This window comes from Magnolia sinica, chromosome 4 (genome assembly GCF_029962835.1).
Source record: "Magnolia sinica isolate HGM2019 chromosome 4, MsV1, whole genome shotgun sequence".
NCBI classification, from domain to species: Eukaryota; Viridiplantae; Streptophyta; class Magnoliopsida; order Magnoliales; family Magnoliaceae; genus Magnolia; species Magnolia sinica.
The window spans coordinates 93,860,186-93,883,557 of NC_080576.1; the positions used below are offsets into that span (position 1 = coordinate 93,860,186).

General features: G+C 39.0%; 1 protein-coding gene across 2 annotated transcripts in view; it reads left to right on the forward strand.

The window, feature by feature from the left end:
• The window catches only part of LOC131243395 (uncharacterized), a 75,565-nt gene that overhangs the window by 26,766 nt on the left and 25,427 nt on the right, over nt 1-23,372 (forward strand). For both annotated transcript variants that reach the window (XM_058242731.1, XM_058242733.1), the window contains 4 exons: nt 3,441-3,609; nt 3,771-3,923; nt 18,122-18,219; nt 18,418-18,509. In XM_058242731.1, the coding sequence (XP_058098714.1) occupies nt 3,441-3,609; nt 3,771-3,923; nt 18,122-18,219; nt 18,418-18,509 (512 nt within the window). The remainder of the gene's footprint in view (nt 1-3,440; nt 3,610-3,770; nt 3,924-18,121; nt 18,220-18,417; nt 18,510-23,372) is intronic.

Genomic DNA, 23,372 nt, shown 5'->3' on the forward strand with positions numbered 1-23,372 from the left:
GCAGATTTCAGGAATTACAGGTAAGAGAACATGGGGTTGTTAAGAAATTGCAAGCGCGTAGTGCAGGATCATACAAAAGACTGCATAAATTGGGTCCCAATGTGTATGTAGTAGACGTTCCACCTACCATGGGAATTAGCTCTACTTTTAATGTGGAAGATCTAGTACGATACAAGGGTCCTACTGCTTCACCTTCTGATCCATTTTCAGACCCTCCCACAGACCATAATCCAATCCCTAACCTATGACCTATACCTAATCCATTATCCCAGCCTTTGCCACCCTTACCCTCCTTGCCTGCTCGAAGTGAACAAGTTGAAGATATACTAGATGCGCAAGCGATTTCCACTCGCCATGGGGGATTTAAGAAATTCCTTGTCAAGTGGAAGAACAAGCTGGTTTCAGATAGCACATGGATTACAGAGGCAGAGTTGCAGACTCTGGATCTGGACATCCTCGAGCGTTATAGGAGTTTTAGTCCACCAAAGGTGAACTCTTCTCAGTCGAGGAGAGTTGATGAGGACATCACATCACGTACGCCTTTGCGCACGTATTAGAGGAGGCAGCCCTAGTTTTTCTGTGGCTAAGAGAGTATCCGTGTCGAAGACCCCATAGTGTATGTACGAGCGAGCATCTGTAAGACCCCACACTTGGAAGATGCATATGGGTTGCTTTAAGGAGTGATTTGGACTATTGGATTTGAGGGACGAGACGATCGGACCGTTGGATCGCATGGATTACATGATCGGGCCCTTGATCGTGGACCATTCTTGTCACCAAAGGACATATATGTTTTAGGATCTAGTTTTATGTTTGATTTATGCTTTGGATACCTTATGAGTGGTTTTATATGTTTTTTTCTTAGACTAGGGTTATTTTAGTTAAAAGACATAAAACAGGGACTAGTTTGTAATTTTATAAAGTTCTTGAGACTATATAGGGGGAGGGTGTAACCTCTCTAATGATGTTTTTTCTCATTAAAAAAAGAAGAAAAATCTTTCTTTTCTCTAATCTTCATGAGATGTGAAGAAGTCTTCCATGTGATTTGGAAGAAAGATTGGTGCGAGGCCGATCTTCCATTAACGAGAGCATGATGTTCTCATCTACCCATTTTGAGTTTCTTCTTTACAAGGTACTTGTAACAATTTTTTCTTTCTCCCATCCAGATTCCTCATAACCCCTTCCAAACTCTTCTAGTCTTTCTCCTTCATCGTCCCCGCATTAAACCCAACTTTGGGACCCAACACCCTCCCCTAACAAACCCACACGTGCGACTGTACGACCACACATGTGAGCCCGTAGGGCTGGCCGTATGGTCCCCCTTCATCCGTTTTGTTTCCTTCTCTTTTCCCATCAAAACCCTCTCCATTCCCCCATCCAAACCCAAACCCTAATTCCCGATTCCAAAAATCCCCAGTTTCAACAAATTTTCCAAACCCTAATTCCCAAATTCCTTTCATTCATCTCAAATCCCTAGCCACCAGTCATCCAAAACACTAATTCCCCTCTATTTAAAATCTAAATAACCAATCCCTTTATCCAATTTACCCAATTTAATCTTAATTTCAAGTTTTCCTGAATTTCCCTAAACCCTAGCCTTACCCACACCCAAATCTTGATCGCCTTGGGTAGTTTTAGATTTTTCCTTTTGAGTTAGGATAATCCCTATGCTATTTGGATGTTCCTACATCCATTAGGGCGTGTTTGGTCGGGCACTGGATATGGGATATCCGTCGATTTTATGCGGTTATCCAGACTCATCTATCCCACCAGCTATTTGGCCAGTATCTGTATGGGCGATGGCGCCGCCCTCGTAAACGCTGCGTGGGATTTTGATCGGATTCGGTGAATCCGTCCCACCATTTTCTCCATTCCCTCCATCGGTTTAAGAAATAAATAGGAAAAAAAAAAACAAAAAGAAAAAAGAAAAAAAGATATACACTGCTATACCCCACACCTCATCTGAGTTCCTGTGACCGTTCACCACCATTGAAAAAATGGCAATGCCGCTTCCACCGTACACTATCATAGTTGTACACTCCATCAACAATGTGCCCCACAACCTTGACGGTCTGGATGTCCATACAAGAATTAACTTGGACGAGTCAGTGTCACTCTTAGATGGTGATAAACTATCATGGGAATCTAACCAGATTCAAAGATGGTAAAAATCTACAACGACCAGACACCCCAAAAACAAAGGAAGATCACAACGGCTCATCCAGCAAGTAGATGGACGGCATGGATGAGACATAAACATCATGGTGGGGCCCACATAGCGGATGAAATGCACGAGCGTTGGATACGGCAGAGGTCTACTCCAAACACGCCCGGCTGCAAATCCACGGTCTACACCGAATCCTACCGCCATCCCAAACACGCACTCCGTCATCCTGGAATTTGATCCATCCCATGGGTTTAGACGACATCCACCGATACCACCATCATTACCTTAAATTCCATTCCATCCCTCCAAATCCCATGGGATCGGTCTGGCCAAACACGCCCCAAGATCCTAGTTTCATGTATTTAATGTCATGCAGGATGTATGCTTGTTAATTTAGGTATGAACTTTTCATAACTTTTTCTTGGTATCATGGAATGTGAGATGGTGTTTATCATGCTTGTGATTTTTTTAATTATTTAAATTAATTTTCTAATTGATCTCTCACATTATTTGAGTTCATGCATTGGTCCTGCATGAGTGTTTCTTTTGGATGTCTCTTGAACTAGTCTTTTTAATTTGTTTGTTTGTTTGTTTTTTCCCCACTGCCTTTTCTTGTGTTCTTTTCCTATTATTGGATACCATAATTCACTGTCTTTTCTTCTTGTGGTTATGTAATGTTGTAAGGGATCATTATCTGTTTGTAGTGATTTGGTATGTTATCCACATCAATAAGATTTTACTGCTCATTGTTGATGCACATTCAATGCAGTATGGGATTTATTACTGGAGTTTCCCAACTAAAATTGCCAAAACTTAACAGTTGTATATCCTTTTCTATCATTGGATGCAATATGCAGTGGACACCTTGATCCGATTATGTGATATTGTAAGGAATCAGTATCATCTAACTGCTTATTGTTGGAAGTGGGAATGCATCAGATGCAGTCGCGGATTTATTACAGAAAATTCCCAAACTAAAATTACAGATCTGTAAGTGGGGAAATTAGCTTAAGTTGGAGAATACCCTCATCTCTTTCCATTTAATTTTGTGAACTTCTGGTGGTTTCCAGTAATTCCTATGCACTAGGGCGGTGTCTCTCAAAAAGTAACACTGAAGTCTATGTCACCAGAATTTTAATCTGGTCAACATTTACCATCAGACACAAGATGTTTGTGTCATGGGATTTCAAGAGCTTGACATTCAAATTCAAAAACCCATTCTTTTGGAATTCATAGTCGTGGCCAATGGAATGCTAATTGAAAACTCCTGCAGGAAGCTATGGAGGTAATGGTTGCTTGCTCTGCAATGGCTGCACTAAAGGAGGCAGAGGCACATGCAGAACAAAACGAATCACCAAAAAGCAAATGGTCCAAATGGAAACGTGGTGGTATCATTGGTGCTGCTGCATTGACCGGAGGAACTTTGATGGCCATTACTGGCGGTACTCTATCCTTGATATGTGTGTGTGTGTGTGCGCGCACGCGCGCGTGTGTGCAAACAGTGTGTGCAAACACTTAGGAATCAGGTTTTGCATCTCTGAAGCAAACTTCTGTTGACATGAGAATTCTAAATCTTTTATTTTACATTTTTCTTTCTTTGTAGGGCTAGCTGCTCCAGCAATTGCTGCAGGATTTAGTGCTTTAGCACCTACCTTAGGAACCCTTATTCCTGTGATTGGAGCAAGTGGGTTTGCTGCAGCAGCAACTGCTGCTGGATCTGTTGCTGGTTCTGTGGCTGTTGCTGCATCCTTTGGAGGTGAAGAAATTCTTTAGATTCGTTTATTTCCTTTTTGTGCTGACTTGACAGTTTCAACAAACTTATTGAACCCAATTTATGCACCATCTAGTGACAACATTAACGTCCGATGCTAAGGGCTGTGAAGTGACACTTCATCCACAAATTTTTGAACTCTTGCTTCATTGCCTGGATCCTGCTTTTGCTGCTGCCATCAAAATTTGATTTTATATTTTGGATACTCATTTCCTTTATCTTGATTTATGTTTTTACCTTTCTTTTTCTTTTTTTTCTTTTTTCTTTTTTTCTTTTTTTTTTTTTTTTTAAATGAAAACCATTGTTTTTTTTTTTAATAAAAAAAATATTATTTTTCTTGTTATGACATCACCTTTTTTGCCCCTTAGCTTGTGGAGACTAAGGGTTCTCCTTGTGAATGATTTCTCTCGTAGCCCTCTCCATTGATCATGGTGTCTTAAATTTTATTAGAACATTATATATTTTCTAATTTATCAAAAATTGCACCGACTAGGAAACACCAAAGCTCTAGATAAGTTTACTCGTATGAGTCAATGCAGAATCTAGCCAAGTCAAATAAGACGACGAAAAGTGTTACAAAATTGGATCTAGTATTAGATGTGTGTGTGTGTGTGCGTGCGCGCTTGCGTTTGGGGGGGTGAACTATTCATTCATTCATACAACTAGGAGCATGCCATGGTGCAAGAATTATGCTGATCCGATGATCCTAACTCCTTGAATAGAGCCAATTTGTTACAACCATCCATTGTTTACGAGCCATAAATCACATGGTTAGAATAATCAAATTGGAGTGTTACTTTAGAACCATAAGAAATACAAAGTGGGATCTATCTACTAGATGTTTCAAGATGATGATTGGATCTATTTTGTTTCTCCGGACAATCTTGACTTTGCATTTTCATGATGTTGATTGGAAGCTTAGGATCACTTGATGGCATGACTTTTGCACCATGTCTTGCTCCTAGTTGTATGAATGGATGAATGGTTCAAATCGATGATAGGTCATGCCATTTGCCCTTTAAAAGGTTAGGGGACATTGCTAACGTCCGCATGAAGGTGGGGATGTTAGCAAAACCCATGTATATATTTTATTAATGCCATTTTGATCACATGTGTGGACCCCACGGGTCATGCATGTTGTCAAGTGGACCATATTTTGTGTCACATTCGAGTGAGTTTTTTTTCTAGGTCTGAATATGTGTTTTGGGCCCATGGAATATGGTATTTGTAAATAACTTTTAGTGTGAAGGGTATACTTGTAATTTCTCCTTAAGTGAAGCCCTATCTTAACAAAATAAAGGGTGAGAGGGGGTGGGAGCAGCTGGCTGCCTTATTCTCATTCTGTTTCGGTTTTCTCTTTTCTCCTTTTTACTCCTTTTTCACACGATTCACAACTTGGTATCAGAGCATCTTTGATCTGGCTACGCCCTTTTTTTCTTTTTCCTTCTCCTCGTGGTGAAACCCTAACGTACTTGGGGCTACCCTTTGGTGTGGCGTGTAATCATGTTCTATGAAGGTGTGTAAGGTCCACCTTTATATTTGACCATTGAGATCGGCCAAAGTGGATCGTCGATCATATACTATGTGGTTTACGGTCAGATTCGAAGGCAAAGGTTAGATTTGAAGGCTAAAGTTATGTGTGACGATTGTTGATGGCCACAAGGCCCACAACTGAAAGACGAGTAGTGAAGTGAGTCGTGTCCAGATTGATTGTGCTCGTGGGTATGTTTATTCTCAAGGTTGTGTGTGGTAAGATTGAGCTAAGAGTTCTCCCTTTGTGTGTTCAAGTTCCTTTTTTGTTGAATATGGATACCAAAAGTGAGATGAAAATAATATTTTGTTTCCATCTGAATGGATGACTTCACAAATCACATTGAAAAAACTTAACGGAGCAAATTAACTACGGTGGGCCACATCCATAGAAGTTTTCCTTACAGGGAAGAGAGTTAAAATATTTGACCTCTCCCATACCTGCAGAAACCTTACCAGAGTATGAAGATTATGTAGTAAAAGATGCCCAAATTAGAGCATTGTTATGGAATAGCATGGAACCATATATCAGTGTGAATGTAATCCTTTTCAAGACAACTAAAGAAGCATGGGAAAACTTCAGGGACATGTATTCGGGTGAAAAGAACTTAACCCGTATTTATGAATTGCTTCAGAATATTTTCTCCTTCCAACAAGGAGAAAAAGAGTGTAGGAGAATATTAGTTTACCTTGTGAGGCATGTGGGGGGAATTAAATGTGTATCAACCTTTGTTGATGCATTATGAAAGCATGAGACGACAAAGGGAGGAGTTTTGTGTTGCTAAATTCCTCTTTGGCCTTCGTCATGAATTTGAGCCTGTATGAGCTCAGATCCTTGGAGTTAGTGTGATTCCATCCATCACGGAGGCATTTGCCAGAGTTCAGCACACCACCAATATAAATGTACATGGTTCATCCTCATCCAATTAGTCTGCATTCATCTCTATATTTGGTAAAGGTGTGTGTGTGTGTTGGGGGGGGGGGGGGGGGGTGTGATGGGTTGTTCAATTTGGTGGTAGAGATTCAAGGGGAGGTCGTGTTGGAGGTAGGTAGTACATTGGGTGGTCATGGAGCTGATTTTGATGTGGCTTTAGTTGTGGAAATCAACATTGGACACATTGTGGTCCCAACGATCACATAGTCGATGCATATTGGGATCCTGTTGGAAAACTAACTTGGGGGAATCAGGTCCACCCATTTGATGATGGTTGCAAGGGATACATCTCCAAATCTATCACCACCTATACTTAGCTGAATACCTTATGTGACACAGTTATCCTATCCAAGGAAGAGTATGCCAAGCTAGATCTCTCTACCCATGCCTCATCCCCCATAACAACACTAACTTAGTTGGGTATAGCTTATCTTACCTCTTCTAATAGTGCTTCTTGGGTCATTGATTCTTGTGCATCCGATCACATGACTAGTAAGCATAATGTGGTCTCAGTTCATTCAATCTTCACCTGTTTCTTGCATATTTTAGATGATGGAACCTCCACTCGTGTATCTGGGGTGGGTACTGTTCGTCCTACCCATCCCTCTCATCATTATCAATATTGTATATACCTAAGTTTCCTTGAAGTTTATTGTCGGTATGTAAATTAACCAGATTTCTTAATTATTTTGTCAAATTATGTCCTTCCTATTCTAAATTTCAAGATCTAAGGTTGGGGAGGATGATTGGTGGAGGACATGAAGTGAATGGGCTCTATTACCTCTATTGATCTCGGAGAAGAAGAAAGAAAGAATGGAAAAAAGGAGAAGAGAGGAAGAAAGAGGAAAACATGCTCAAAATAGCCACACACGCCCCACCTTTTGTTTTATTCTACTAGGGCTTTCAATTAAGAGGTGAAATTACAAGATACCCTCATTACAATAAGCACACTACCAAAGAGAAAAAGACAACCCCAATGCATAAAGACTAAACCCAATTAAGATGACTACACGTGTGATCATGTCACACGTGTGACCATTTTAACACTTCCCCTCAAGCTGGAGCATATATATGATAAATGCCCAACTTGATAAAGAATATCTAAATGAGCTCGACTTAAAGCCTTTGTGAACACGTCAGCAATTTGGTCTTCAAATTTAATAAATGGGGTTGATATTTCCTTGTTCGTGACTTCCTCTCTGATTAAGTGACAGTCCACTTCAATATGCTTGGTCTGCTCATGATAAACTGGATTATTAGCGATATGTGATGTAGCTTGGTTATCACAATATAGATTCATGGGAGTATTAACTACAAAACCTAACTCACACATCAACATCTTCAACGATACAAGTTCACACATGGTATGAGCCATAACCCTATACTTTGCTTCTACATTAGAACGAGCAATGACTTGTCGCTTCTGGCTTCTCCAGGTAACAAGATTACCTCCTAAGGTGTCCATTTCGCTTGTAGAGAATTCCACGGCCTAGGGCACTCTTCAAATATTTAAGTATGCGGAACATAGCTTCCATATGAGATACATGAGGGGCTTGCGTAAGCCAACTAACTACACTGACTGGATTAGTAATATCCGGTTGTGTAATGGTTAAATAAATCAATTTACCAACCAACTGATGATATTTGCATAGATAATCAAACATGTCTCCTTCATTTGTATTTAACTTAGAGTTTGTGTCCATGGGAGTTGTAATCGGCTTAGTCCCCAGTAAATCTGTCTCTTCTAACAAGTCCATAACATATTTCCTTCATGATAAATTAATCCCCAATTGTGAACGAGCTACTTCAATACCCAAAAAGTATCGAAGGTAGCCTAAATCCTTTGTACAGAAGTGTTACTGCAAGAATGCCTTCAACTCAGATATACCTTTACCATCATTTCCAGTAATGATGATGTTGTCCGCGTAAACAACAAGAACCAAAGTCCTGGTCTCACTTTGCCTAACAAAGGCTAATTGATCAGCCCGACTGCGTTTCATCCCAAACTGCATTATCACGTTATTGAACTTGTCAAACCACGTGCGTGGAGACTGCTTTAACCCATAAATTGATTTTCTTAGCCGACAGACTTTATCAGACTCCCCTTTAGCAACAAAGCCCAGCTGTTGGTTCATGTACACTTCTTCAAGTAAATTACCATGAAGAAACATGTTCTTTACATCCAAATGATATAGGAGCCAATCCAAATTTGCAGCAATAGAAATCACCACACGAATTGAATGAAGCTTGGCCACTTGGGAGAAGGTTTCAGAGTAGTCAACTCCAAATGTCTAAGTATACCCTTTTGTTACCAACCAAGCCTTTAAACAATCCACAGTGCCATCAGACTTGTACTTCACTATATACACCCTACCGCACATTTCCCTGTAGGTAACTTAGCTAAAGTCCAAGTTCGATTTTGATGAATCACATCCATTTCTTCTTCCATGGCTCTTTTCCACCCATCAGTATGAAGAGCCTCCTGAAACGATTGAGGGATAGACATAGATGACAAGGACAAAGCAAACTGTCGAAATCAATGTGATAGACCATTCAAGGAAACAAAATTGGAAATGGGATATAGAGTACAAGATCGTATACCCTTTCGAATAGCAGTAGGTTGATCTGCTTCATTAAGCAAGTCTAGTGGAGACTGCATACAAGGATCTTCAGACGTATTGATAGAACTGGCAGATGACACATTACTAGCCACTTTAGTACTTCTCTTGGAATGTCTTCGTTACCATCGGAAAGGTGATAGAGTTTTTGGAGAATTGCAATGCCTTCCCATTATATGAGAAGTATGGAGTATTTTCAAAGAATGTGGCATCCATGGACACATATTGTCTACGAGTGATTGAATTATAGCATTTGTAGCCACGCTGAATATTTAAGCACCCCAGAAACACACACTTTACAACTTTGGGTTCAAACTTACCTGAGACATGATTAAATTGATGTACAAAACATGCACACCCAAAAATTTTAAGATGTTGAGAAAAAAAGGATGCTGGAGATATAAGACAGAAAAAGGAGTTTTAGCTCCTAATACTGACGAGGGCATTCGATTTATAAGATAACATGCAGCTAAAAGAGCATCATGCCGAAAACTTTTTGGAACCTTCATGTCTAATAATAATGTCCTGGCCACTTCGAGCAAATGACGGTTTTTACCCTCAGTAACTCCATTTTACTGTGGTGTGTGTGCATAGGTCGCTTGATGAATGGTGCCATGAGATAAGAGATACGGGTGAAAAGGGTTTGATCTGTACTCCTTGGCATTATCTAATCTTAGAACAAATACTTTAGCATCAAATTGAGTTTGGATTTGAGCTTGAAATTCTTTAAAACACATTAACACCTTAGAACGATCTTTCATCAAATAGAACCATGTTATTCTAGAGCAATCATCTGCAAAGATGACAAAATATTTGAAGTCAGATAAACTAGAAATATGAATGGGTCCCCAAACATCTTAGTGTATCAAATAAAATGGTTTATCACTAACTTTATCTTCACGGAAAAGAAAAGACACTCTGCGATGCTTGTTGAACTCATAAGCTTCACATTCGAACTTAGACACATAGGACAGACAGGACAAGACTCTTCAAATTAGGTAAGGATGGGTGCCTGATCCTGCAATGCAATTGATGAGGAGAGATGTTAGTTTACAATGCAGCTCCAGCTACAGTTGTTCCACTCTTGAGATAGTATGGTCCATTAGATTCATGCCCTTCACCCATTATCCTCCCCGTCTTTAGATCCTGAAAATTACAATAAGAAGGATAAAATTTGACAGAGTAATTTAAGGATTTGGTTAGTTTACTTGCACATAAGAAACTCAACGAAAGCTTCAGAATATACCAGACCAAAGACAAGGAGAGATCTGATGTAGGACACACAATGCCTTCACCAAATACACTGGTTGAAGTGCCATCAGCCAGGGTGACAGACAAAATAGATGAAGACTAGACTAACTTGGACAACAAATTGCGCTTACTGGTCATATAATCGGAAGCACCATAATCAATAATCCATGGAGTATACTCAGAAGATGTAAGACAAGATGTACCGGACTAAGCAAGGGTAATGGTGGAGGAAAAGGCACGAGTAGAATGATTTTTCAAAAGCTTGGCATTATCTTCCTTGGACATAGTGACCATGTCACCTGAAGTATTCGGCTCAGCAGGAGTGGCAAGATTGGATGCATAGCCTTCTGAACCACCCTCCAGTGAGTTGACTTAATTAGCCCAGACAGATTCCCATGTAAATTCCAACATGAATCAACATTATGACTGTTGAGGCTACAATGAGCTTAGTGATGATTACCACGACCACGACCACCTCCAAATCTATCGTCTCGACCATGGCCACCTCGAATTCCCCCATCACTTCTGCCCGCTGCAGAGATAAAAGCTGAACGATAATGATGAAGTGGAATTTTGGGTAGACATGTCGATTGTCCTCTGAACTCTGACGAACGCTTCTGTCGGTGAGGGAATTTCACTTCCTCCAAGAATCTAGGACCTCATAGGCTCAAACTCAGGTCAAAAGCCAAAGATAAATTTGGCAACACGAAATTCCTCCCTTTGCCTATGCATAACCTTAAGATTTGTGGACAATGGTTGGTATACATTCAACTCTTCCCACATGCTGCGTAGTACAAAATAATATTCTATCACACTTCTATCTCCCCGCTGAAATGTGAATATATTATGTAGGAGTTCATAAATACAAATTAAGTTTTTCTCATTAGAATAGATCTCCTTCAAGGTGTCCTAGACATCTTTAACAGTCCTTGGGAAGATTACATTGGCACTAACACGTGCTTCCATGCTATTCTACAACAATGCCATAATTTGGGCATCCTTTGCCACCCAATCATCATAATTTGTCGGCGCAAAATTTTTTTTTTGCCAAAAAAATGAAAAATATGGATTAAATCCGGAATATTCTAAGCATTCCAAATATGCATTTATTTATAAATTGGAACATGTTTATGGTGGTGTAACGGTCCACTCTTTAGTGAGAAGTTGTATCTCCTGATGAATTTATGAACTAGATAACCTGAATTTGACTACAAAATTCATATATTTAATTTTCTAACTATCTACTATCAATGATAGATATATTAGAATGAATGTAATATGAAAATATCTTACATTTAGGTGTTTGCAATTATTTTTGAGGGCCAAAATTCATGCGTAAATAGAAAAAAATATAAAATGGCACCCCAAATATGTAAAATGCATATTAACATGTTCTACTATGATTAATACATCGTATGGCATCATTAAAACAGCAAAAGAATCATTAAAAAATGATTTTTCGAATTTTCAAAAAAAAGGGCCGAAATAAATGCGTAAATAGAAAAAAATATTAAAAAAATATAAAATGGCACCCCAAATATGTAAAATGCACATTAACATGTTCTACTATGATTAACACATCATATGGCATCATTAAAACAGCAAAAGAATCATTAAAAAATGATTTTTCGAATTTTCAAAAAAAGGGCCGAAATAAATGCGTAAATAGAAAAAAATATAAAAAAAAATAAAATGGCACCCCAAATCTGTAAAATGCATATTAACATGTTCTACTATGATTAACACATCATATGGCATCATTAAAACAGCAAAAGAATCATTAAAAATGATTTTTCGAATTTTCAAAAAAGGGCCAAAATAAATGCGTAAATAGAAAAAAATATATAAAATATATAAAATGGAACCCCAAATCTGTAAAATGCACATTAACATGTTCTACTATGATTAACACATCATATGACATCATTAAAACAGCAAAAGAATCATTTAAAAATGGTTTTTCGAATTTTCAAAAAAGGGCCAAAATAAATGCGTAAATAGAAAAAAATATTAAAAAATTATAAAATGGCACCCCAAATCTGTAAAATGCACATTAACATGTTCTACTATGATTAATACATCAAATGGCATGATTAAAACAGCAAAACAACCATTAAAAACTGATTTTTCGAATTTTAAAAAAAGGGGCCAAAATTCATGCGTAAATAGAAAAAAATATTAAAAAATTATTAAATGGCACCCCAAATCTGTAAAATGCACATTAACATGTTCTACTATGATTAACACATCATATGACATGATTAAAACAGCAAAATATATTAAAAAAAGTATAAATACCTATTTTTGACGAATTTCTGAAAAATGACCCACCGAGCTTTGATTCAAAAAAATCTATAATATTATGTGTTTTTTTATCAAATACCTAGATAAGGTTGGTCGAAATTAGTAGTAGAAGGAGTTAGAAACAGTTTGGAAGCAAGAAGTTTCAAAAAAACAGCAAAAACAAGGCTTAAAAAAAAAAAAGTTACCGTTTCGGGCCCGTTACGGGCCCGTTACGCCTCATAACGGCCCGTTACGCCCGTATCAGTCCCGTAACGGCCCGTTAGGAGTTCATAAATACAAATTAAGTTTTTCTCATTAGAACAGATCTCCTTCAAGGTGTCCTAGACATCTTTAACAGTCCTTGGGAAGATTACATTGGCACTAACACGTGCTTCCATGCTATTCTACAACAATGCCATAATTTGGGCATCCTTTGCCACCCAATCATCATAATTTGTCGCAGTGATATTAGGTTTAGGCGATGTCAAATATTTAATTTTTCTCATTCCAGTTAGAAAAACTTCTACAGATCTGGTCCATTGAAGATAATTCGTGCCATTTAGTTTCGTTGATGTTATTTGGAGAGGCAACAAATCCGATGATGATAAAATACTACTCTTAGAATCATTCTTGGAATCCATCTAAATAACAACAAATAATCTTTCTTGAACACAAATCCTCCAACAAATTGACCTACTAAATAAATACCTACTCCCGAGCTTCAACTTGTCTCGATCAACACAATAAAGGAGGACTTCATCGAACTTCTGAATATTTAGTCTTCAAATCTGATTTCATGCTTCAAAACTGACCTTAGATTGCATGCTAGATGAAATATGGCCCACTTTGTCCCATCACGCGGGTAGAATGCAAAAGCAGGCCTTACACCTCTTCGTTAAAATATGTTTTCACCACCCATCACGTGGGGGTACAACAACCGGAAGAAATTAGGTTAGATCAGCCCCAAACACATTAGGGTTTCTCACCAGAGAGAATGAAAAATAAATAAAAAAGAAGTGAGATAAAGAAGAGAGAGATCATGAAGAAAAATGGATCAATGTTGCTCTGATATCAAGTTGATCTTGAAGAAGAAAGAAAGAATGGAAAAAGGAGAAGAGATGAAGAAAGAGGAAAACGTGAGAGAGAATGAGGAGCTCAAAACAGCCCCGCACACCCCACCTCTTGTTTTATTCTACTAGGGCTTTCACTTAAGAGGTGAAATTATGAGAATACCCTCGTTACAAGAAGCCCACTACCAAAGAGCAAAAGGCCCATGTACACACAACCCCAATGCATAAAGACTAAACCCAATCAAGTTGACTACACGTGTGATAATGTCACATGTATCCACACGTGTGATCATGTCACGTGTGACCATTCTAACAACCTCGATAGTGGAATAGCTAGAGCTGGAGTTGCATTCCGGGCTGATGTCTCTCCTCATTAGTGGATTACAGACTTTCAATCTTTCTTGAATAGTTCAAAGAGTCTTGTCCCTTCATTTTCTCATGTGTCTAGGATAGAGTGTGCGGTTTGTGAATTAAGCAAGCATCAAAGAGTGTCCTTCTTCCCTCGTGAGGATAAAGTGAGTGATAAACCGTTCTGCTTGATACATTCTAATATTTGTGGTCTAGTTCATTTATCTAGTTTATCAGATTTTAAATATTTTGTTATCTTTGTAGATGATCTCTTTAGAATGACATGGTTATATTTGATGAAAGATCATATTGAGGTGCTTAATTGTTTTAAGGAATTTCAAATGCTAATACAAACTCAATTTTATGCTAAAGCGTGTATTCAAGGTAAGATAATGCTAGAGAATATGTATCACATGATTTTGACTCTTATTATTCCATGTCATTATTTATCAAACTTCATTTACTCAGACACCTCAACAAAATGGAGTCATGGAACAAGAAATTGCCATTCTTGAAGTTGCTAGAGCATTATTGGTAAATATGAAGGATCCAAAATTTTTTAGGAGTGATGCAATTCTAACTGCATGTTATTTAATAAATCAGATACCTTCATCAATTTTAAGTGAAAAATCTCATTTCTCCATCCTATATCCTCAACACCAAACTTTGTCAATTCCTCCCAAAGTATTTGGGTGTGCGCGCTTTGTACATCAATTTGATCATTGTCTAACAAATTTGAACCAAAAGTTGTGAAGTGTATTTTTCTTGAGTATCCTTGTATTAAGATGGGTTACAGATGTTATAATCTAGTTACCTGTAGACGTTATGTCAGTCGATGTTACTTTATTTGAGCATACTCAATATTTCTTTGCGTGGGGAGGATATTGAAGTTTGAAGAGTCTACCACTCTTCCCATTGTGACAAATATAACCTCATTCATGGAGAAGGCTTTTGTACAACGTGTGGATCTACCTCTGCAGGTGTACTCTAAACATTCCAAGAGAGGAGATTAAGTGCATACAAATGTGTCCTCTGTCAATCCTCTTACTTCGTCCGAAGATCATTCCCTTAAGTCGTAACCAATTTAAAAAACTGAAGATAATTTGCCCACTGCTCTTCTTAAAGGTATTTGTTCTTGCACACAACATCCAATATCTAATTTTATTTCCGTTGATGGCTTATTACCTTTATTTTTGAAGCTTGCTTTGCCCTTGTCGTCCATGTCTGTTCCTCATTCTCCCTAGGAGGCTCTCAACATTGATGAGTGGAAATGAGCTATGGAGGAAGAGATGGCTGCACTTCATCAAATTCACACATACACATTAGTTTAGCTACCTACAGGGAAATGTGCAATTGGATGCAGATGTGTATATATAGTTAAGTATAATCCAGATAGCTAGCTAGATCATTTAAAGGCTTGGCTAGTTGCAAAAAGGTATATTCAGACCTTAGGAGTTGATTACTTAGACACCATCTCTCCTGTGGCCAAACTTCATTCTCTGCATGTTATAATCTTGATTGTTGTGAATCTAGATTGGCCATTGTTTCAACTCGATATCATGAATGCTTCCTTCATGGAGACCTTGTTGAAAAAGTTTATATGGAGAAACTGCCTGGCTTTGTTGATCAGGGGGAGTTTGACAAAGCATGCACTTGGAGAAATCAATTTATGGTCTAAAACATCTCCTCGAGCTTGGTTCGATTAGTTTAATAAAACTGTGCTTGAGTTTGGGATGAAACATAGCCATGCTGACCATTTTGTCTTAATTTGACAAAGTCAAGCAAATGTTGTTGTGTTGGTTGCGCACGTGGATGATAACATTTTTAATGGTAGTGACAGTACATGTGTCATTGAGAGAAGATTGATTGGCAATCGCATAGAAGACAGTCGAGTTGTGGCTTCAAGACAAGGTTTGCTAGATAGTTCAAGGAGATCGAGAGGGAGGTTCATTAGCTTCCAGCAGGCCCGTTCCTGGAAGAGGGTGGTTCAAGAGAAGATTTATATTCAAGATTGGGGTAGGGGCTTAGAGCAAGGAGATCAAGTGTATCCTTCAAGGAGGTGGTAGCCTCCAAGGCTACTAGGGCTCAACAAAAGGGGGGATCAAAAGGCGACAAGGTAATCTTGGCACAGTCAGGTGGTGATGGCTAGTTACGGGAGGACAATAGTGGTGGATCGGTGATTAGGATCCAACCTGAGGTGATAATTAACTCATGGAAGGCTTTGCAGTGGAGTGTGATGGTAGTTGTGATGTTTGCAATCTCGACGGAAGGGGTAGTGAAGTGGATAAGAGATTCCGGTGGTCTTAGTGATGTTCTGAATAGTGTTAAGCTGTTGTTGGGTTGGAGGTTGGCTCTCTCTTAGCTCGCAAGTGAAGGTGGAGAAAGTATTGGGGGCGAGGTGGGAGCTCTTAGATGGTTCGGTGGCAGGGCTCTTCATATGGTCGAGGTGGTCTCATTAGGGTGGGAGGAGTTGTGGTATGAGGTGAGGAGCTTGTAGATCAAGCTGTGATACTTAAAGAGTCATTCCTCATGGTGAGGGGTTATATCGGCAACGTGCTGGCAGTTGATCCGGCCACTTCTAGCAGGGTGGAGGTGAGATTGGCCTGATTCGAGCAAGGAATAGGCTGGCTAATCAGGTAGTGAGGATCTTGATCACTATTGGGTACTAGAAACTCGTTCTCTCTGTTAGAAAGGAAGGTATCAAGCCAACTATAGATGGAGATAGATCTAGAAGGGTGGCGGCCATGGAGGATGCTAGCAGAGACGGGCAGAGAGGCGAGGGGTAAGCCTAGGTGCTCACACAGAGTAGTGGTAGGGGAGGAGTTGACATGGCACTCATCCGACACTCAAGGGAGGACAAATGGCATGTTGGGAGGGGCTGAGTGGTTGATGGTGGCTTACGTAGTGGAGGCAATTGACGGACGAGAGAGAGAGGGGGGTGTTCTTTTAGCCAGTGTTCTCATGTGTAGTCGCATAATCGATTATCCAATCGCGAACTCTGTTCAATTTTGTCATTTTCGAAAAAACCCAATTTTTCCTATAAAAAGATGCTTGATGGATGATGGTTCGTATTACTTCCAATTCCAAAATAGTACATAGTTTTCTGAACAATCAAAATTGTTCTAGTTAACAGAATTAACAGATGTGTTTACGTGGGTTAAAAAATCTGTCTTTTGTTTAACCTGTTACAAAACTTTTCCTGCATCCAAACGGCCCATACCTTTCTCTTTTGTGGTGTAAGCTAGAATATAAAACACCATCCAAGTCAGCTATGGGCTCAACCCTAATAGTTGCGTTCGTGTTCCAACAGTCTTGATTATATTCTTGATGTCGTACATGCGTAATGCAATATGACGTGTAGAGAATGAACATATTAAAAAAAAGATATGTTTTGGCTGTCTTCAGCCCTGTCTCTTAGGCTTCCTCCACTAGCAGGTGCTTCAAGAAAACTCCATATTCTAGTGTGGATGGCAGGCAAGCCTATATTTCTAGGTTTCAGTAGGAATACTTACAAGTGTTGTTTTTATCTACTATTATCTAACTATAATCACGTTATTAATGACTGGACATGAAGCTTATAAATGAAGCAACAAAAGCTACAAAAGTTTCTTCTAATTGGGTTCGTCAAAATTTGAAACTTTTGTGTTCTTATCTAGTGTGTGAGAGCTCTTGGACAACTCACCTAATTGCATTCTTTCTTAATCAAATCTATGGGATCTTATTAAAAAAATAGTTTTTTTGAAAAAAATTCAAAACTTTTGGGGCCTGTTTGGTTGTTGGGGAATTCATTCCTTTGTTTTTATATTTCTTGGGGAATGTTGTAGTTGGCCTAAAATTTCCTGGGGAATGATTAATTATTTTTGGTTGATAACACCAGGTGTCCTGGGGAAACCTGGTAAGAGTCTTAACATTCTTTGTGAATTCTGTAGGTTTTCCATTCCCGATTTTTAGCTGGTGCAAGTTTTTTGAGGAAAAAGTTGGGGAATGGAATTTCTGGGGAATGTAATAACCAGCAAAAGCGTGAACCAAACTTTTTTTTTTTTGGGTAAAAAACAGGGAATTACTAAGCTGAGAAATATAAAACCAGCAACCAAACACCCCCTTGGGATCCATGTTTCAATTGGGTACTCATGTTTTGCATGTTGACAGCTGCTGGAGCGGGACTTACAGGAACTAAAGTGGCTAGGAGAATTGGTGATGTTGATGAATTTGAATTCATTCCTGTTGGAGAAAATCATAACCAAGGCGTGAGTTGTCTTCTCTTTGCCATTCTGTGTGGCATTCCAAAGGAGCCTCTTTGTTTTTATGCAGTGAGCAGTATGGTTACGTATCAAGAAGGCGCCAATTCCATGGGCCAAGATATCTGTACACAGTGCAGCAGCTTCTGTTAAGTTTTCTGAATTGTTACCTCTATTGTCAAAAACTCTCTTGATTTTGCTTTTCAGCGCCTAGCCGTTGGCATCGTGGTCTCTGGATTGGTGTTCGAGGTAGAAGATTTTTTTAGGCCTTGGGAAGAACAAAACAATAACCTAGAGAGGTACACCTCACCATAATTTCACTTCTATTAATGTTGCAAGTTTGGAAAGCCAGTGTTTGTTTCTCCTTCACCCACCTTATATGAGTTGTTCGTATTTACTCATTGGCAGCATTTAGCAGAGATAAGGCGTTGAATATTTATATATGTGTTGGGGTTTTTTTTTTTTCCCTTTTCTATTGTTTTCTTTCTTCTTTATGACATGCTTGTCTTTTTCTATGTTTCTATCCTCTTTTCTCCTTTTACCCCCCTGTTTCAAGCCTCTTCAGAACCAGTCAGCTAGTGAGACTCAGTTTTTTCTCTGGTTTGAGTCTATGGGTTATCATAACTGGTAAACAGAGTACTTTTAGCTGGGATAACTTTCTATACTAAGCACAATTTGTCATGTCTGAATTTCCACTCGAAGTGTTAAAAAGCTACAATTCTTGAAAATTTGTCTTTCTGAAACAGATCACAAGCTTGTAGGACCCAAGCATATGATGGGCATAGGACAAAGCCAGGTGGCATCGGCAAGCTGAGCAATCTTCTCACCATTATTCAGTTATTTGATGTGTGCAAGATCGAATTCAGAACCTAGATCAGGCTCAGAAATAGAATCTCAGTTTCTACTCCAAAAGAAAATATGAAATCAGGCAAAACAATTGCATGGAAATGCTCCAGTTGCATCGGTTTACTTGGACAGTCTGATCGATTAATCTAAACACACACACACACACACACACACACACACACACACACACACACACACTAATAATGCACTAATTTACTTCGTGGGGGATGTTAGAATGTCCCCAACCTGTTAAATGGCATACAGGGTGACCTATCGTTGATCTAATCCATTTATTTTCATAAAACTAGGAGCAAGCCATGGCGCAAGAATCACTCCGATCGGATGATTCTAACCTTTGAATGGGGCCAATTTATTACAACCTTCCATTGTTTACAAGCCATAAATCAGAAGATCAAATCAGAGGGTTACTTTAGAATCATAAGAAATACGAAGTGGGATCTATGTATTAGATGTGTCAAGCAATGTTTTAAATATCGATGATATCAGCTGATATATCCCACGATATATCTTGTATCCCACCTGTGCGATACGAAACGCACCGGTAGTGATCTTTTTTTTTTTTTTTAAATTTTTTTTTTTTATTGAAATTATGTTAAATCAGTGTCAAATGGTTATAAATTCATTGGTTCTTCATGTTTACCATTTTTATTTTTTTTTTGAAAATTTCCTTCAATAAGCTATCAATTGAGACTAATTTCTAAGTATTTAGGAGTATTTGATGAAATGATCATCACATACACTCTAATTTCGAAATTTGAGTGTAGGCAGTCCAATTTGGGAAAATTTTGGGAAATTTTGACTATTTCCCAATTTCTCTCAAATTGCTTGCAATGTTGCACTCCGAACATGAAATCAAGCATGTGTGAGGGCTGATCTATTGATTTGTTAAGTTATTGTCATTTTTTGGAAAATAAAAATTAATAAAATATTATTATTTTTTCAATATTTCCCTTCAACTAGCTGTCAATTGAGACTAATTTCGAAGTATTTAGGAGTATGATGAAACGACCATCATATACACTCTAAATGTTATGCATTCAATTTGAATATAGTTGTATCAGTTCAGCCAGACAACACATAGCTTAGAACCCTATACAAAGAAACCTATTACATGCACTTCTTTTTTGAGATGCTATGATTTAAAAGTGTGTATTAAGGTCTTTTTTAGCAATCCCTGAAGTTTCATTGAAAAATTCAACCATTTCCCCAATGTTTCCCCATGTTTCCAAAAAGTGTGATAAATTACCCGATACAAACGATATATCCCGTGCGATAACCAATATGTATCTGTATCTAGAGTTGGGCATCGGACCAAGTCGGATCGGATTGGGTCCAAGTCGATTCGGTTTGAAATCTGCATGGGTTGACCCAAACTCGATCCGATCTGAGATCGAGTCCGGGACATTTGACTCGAACCGATCCGATGCACGGTTGGCCTGACCTGAACCGAGTTCGACTCGGTCGGGGAAACCAAGTCGGATCGGGTTGGGTACGGTTCAAATCGGGTTGGGTCTGTGGGTCAAACTATGAGGTATGTGTTATATCCAAACCGTCCATCCATTTGGAGAGTTCATCTTAAGGCTTGAGTCGAAAAATAGGACAGATCTAAAGATTAGTTTGACCACACTGCAAAAAACAGTGGGGGATTGAACGTTTACCATTGAAACCCTTTTGGAGATCACAGAAGTTTCGGATTAATATGAAATTTGTTACAGAAGTTTCGGATTAATATGAAATTTGTTTTCCTCTTCATCCATGTATTTTTGACCTTATTAACAGATTAGATGGAAAATAAAAGTTATGGTGGGCCCTACGAATTTTTGAACGGTGAAAATCATTATCCTCGTTGCTATTTTCGGTGTGGTCCATTTGAGCTTTAGATATGATTCATTTTTTTTCTCAAATGCTCTAAAATGATCACGAAAAATGGATAAACGGTATGGATATAATAAATATATCATTGTGGGGCTCATGTAATTTTGATCTCATTTGAGCCGTTCGTACAACTCAGAGCTCAAGGCACGTCTCCACTCATCTTTGCACGACACGTATCTACACCAGCTGTAAGCTGCTGTGTTGACGTGCACAGCACGAAATCGCTCAGCGTGGTACCGAGTAACTCAGTATGCTCTTATTGTACTGAGTAAACTCTGTTGGGGCCCACCGTGAATGCATGTGGTTTATCCATGCCGTCCATTCGTTTTTCCAGATCATTTTAGTGGTTGAACCCAAAATTGATGCATATCCAAAGCTCAAGTGGACCATACCACAGGAAAAAGTAGAAGTATTGATTTCCATTGTTGAAAATTTTATTAGGCCCAATGATGTTTATTTGTCATCCAACCTGTTCATAAGACTAGAAAGACAGGGTTGAAGGGAAAAAAACAAATATCAGCTTGATCTAAAACTTCTTTGGCCCCCAATAATTTTTCAACAGTAGATGTTCAATTCACATTGTTTCCGGTGGTGTGCTCCACTTGAGGATTGGATACACTCCATTTTTGGGATAAAGCCCTAAACTTATTTGTTAAAAGAGATGGACGGATTGGATAAATTGCATGAATGACAATTGGGCCCACTGAGTTCACTCAGTACGTGTAATCCGCTTCGGTGTTACACCAGCCAATCTGCTTCTGAGTTTCAATGACCGGTACACCTGCCCAACGCAACCTCATCAATGCGCCACCCACTGTTGGTTCGTATATTCATGGTACTGGGCTTGCGTGACTTGCACTCACTTGTTGCGACCTATGCTATCATAGGTTTGCACGGATAGGGCGTGACTTGCACTAACTTGGTGACTATATGTGATAAAAATATTCATAAGAATCACTTCGGATCGGATTGGATCGGATCCATTCGGTTCGGATCGATTCAGATTGACCTCGATCTGATGAACGGTCAAATCTGACTGATCCAACTCGAACCACATCGATCCAGGCCTTCGGTTTGGTTCGGATCAGGTCAGATCCGCTGGATCGGGTCGGTTTGTGCCCAGCTCTATCTGTATCCCAAAGATGCGAAACGTAACACGATACTGATATTTCGAACATTGGTGTCAAGATGATGATTGGACTTATTTTGTTTCTCCGGTCCAACTTGATTGTCCATTTTCATGTTATTGCTTGGAAGCTTAGGACCACCTGATTGGCATGACTTTTGCCCCATGGCATGGTCCTAGTTTTATGATTGAATGAACGGTTCAGATTTGCAATAGGTCACCTTATGTGCCATTTATAAGGTTTGGGTATGTTGCTATGTCCTCATGAAGGTGGGGACAAGCAAAATCCTATTTTTAAAATGAATCTTTTTAATAAGTTTTAAATTAAAAATAATGTTATCAAAAGAACAAGGGGAGAACCAACCACACTCAAATTGTAATTTTAAAGGGTGAAAACGAAAGAAATTCAGATTTCCCCAATTTCTTCTGTTTTCTACCTTCAAAATCTATATTTCTTGCTTGAAATCCATGTTGGTCCATAAAATGGATGCATAGATATTGATTTGCACTTGTTTTCCTCAGCTGTTTAAAAAATATAAATTTAGACGACTAAAATAAAAAGTTCTTACCTATTGGCTCCAGCTAGATTTCACCCTTTAAACGATAGAGATGGATGGTAGATGTTCAATTCACACTGTTTCCGGTGGTGTGCTCCACTTGAGGATTGGATACACTCCATTTTTGGGATAAAGCCCTAAACTTATCTGTTAAAAGAGATGGACGGACTAGATAAATTGCATGAATGACAATTGGGCCCACTGAGTTTACTCAGTACGTGTAATCCGCTTCGAAGTTTCAATGATCGGTACACCTGCCCAATGCAACCTCATCAATGCGCCACCCATTGCCGGTTCGTATATTCATGGTACTGGGCTTGCGTGACTTGCACTCACCCGTTGTGACCTATGCTATCATAGGTTTGCACGGATAGGGCGTGACTTGCACTAACTTAGTGACTATATGTGATAAAAATATTCATAAGAATCACTCTGGATCAGATCGGATCCATTCAGTTCGGATTGACCACGATCCGAACTCGATCCGATGAACGGTCGGATCTGACTGATCCAACTCGAACCGCACCGATCCAGGCCTTCGGTTTGGTTTGAATCAGGTCAGATCCGCCGGATTGGGTCGGTTTGTCCCCAGCTCTATCTGTATCCCAAAGATGCGAAACGTAACACGATACTGATATTTCGAACATTGGTGTCAAGATGATGATTGGACTTATTTTGTTTCTCCGGTCCAACTTGACTGTCCATTTTCATGTTATTGATTGGAAGCTTAGGACCAC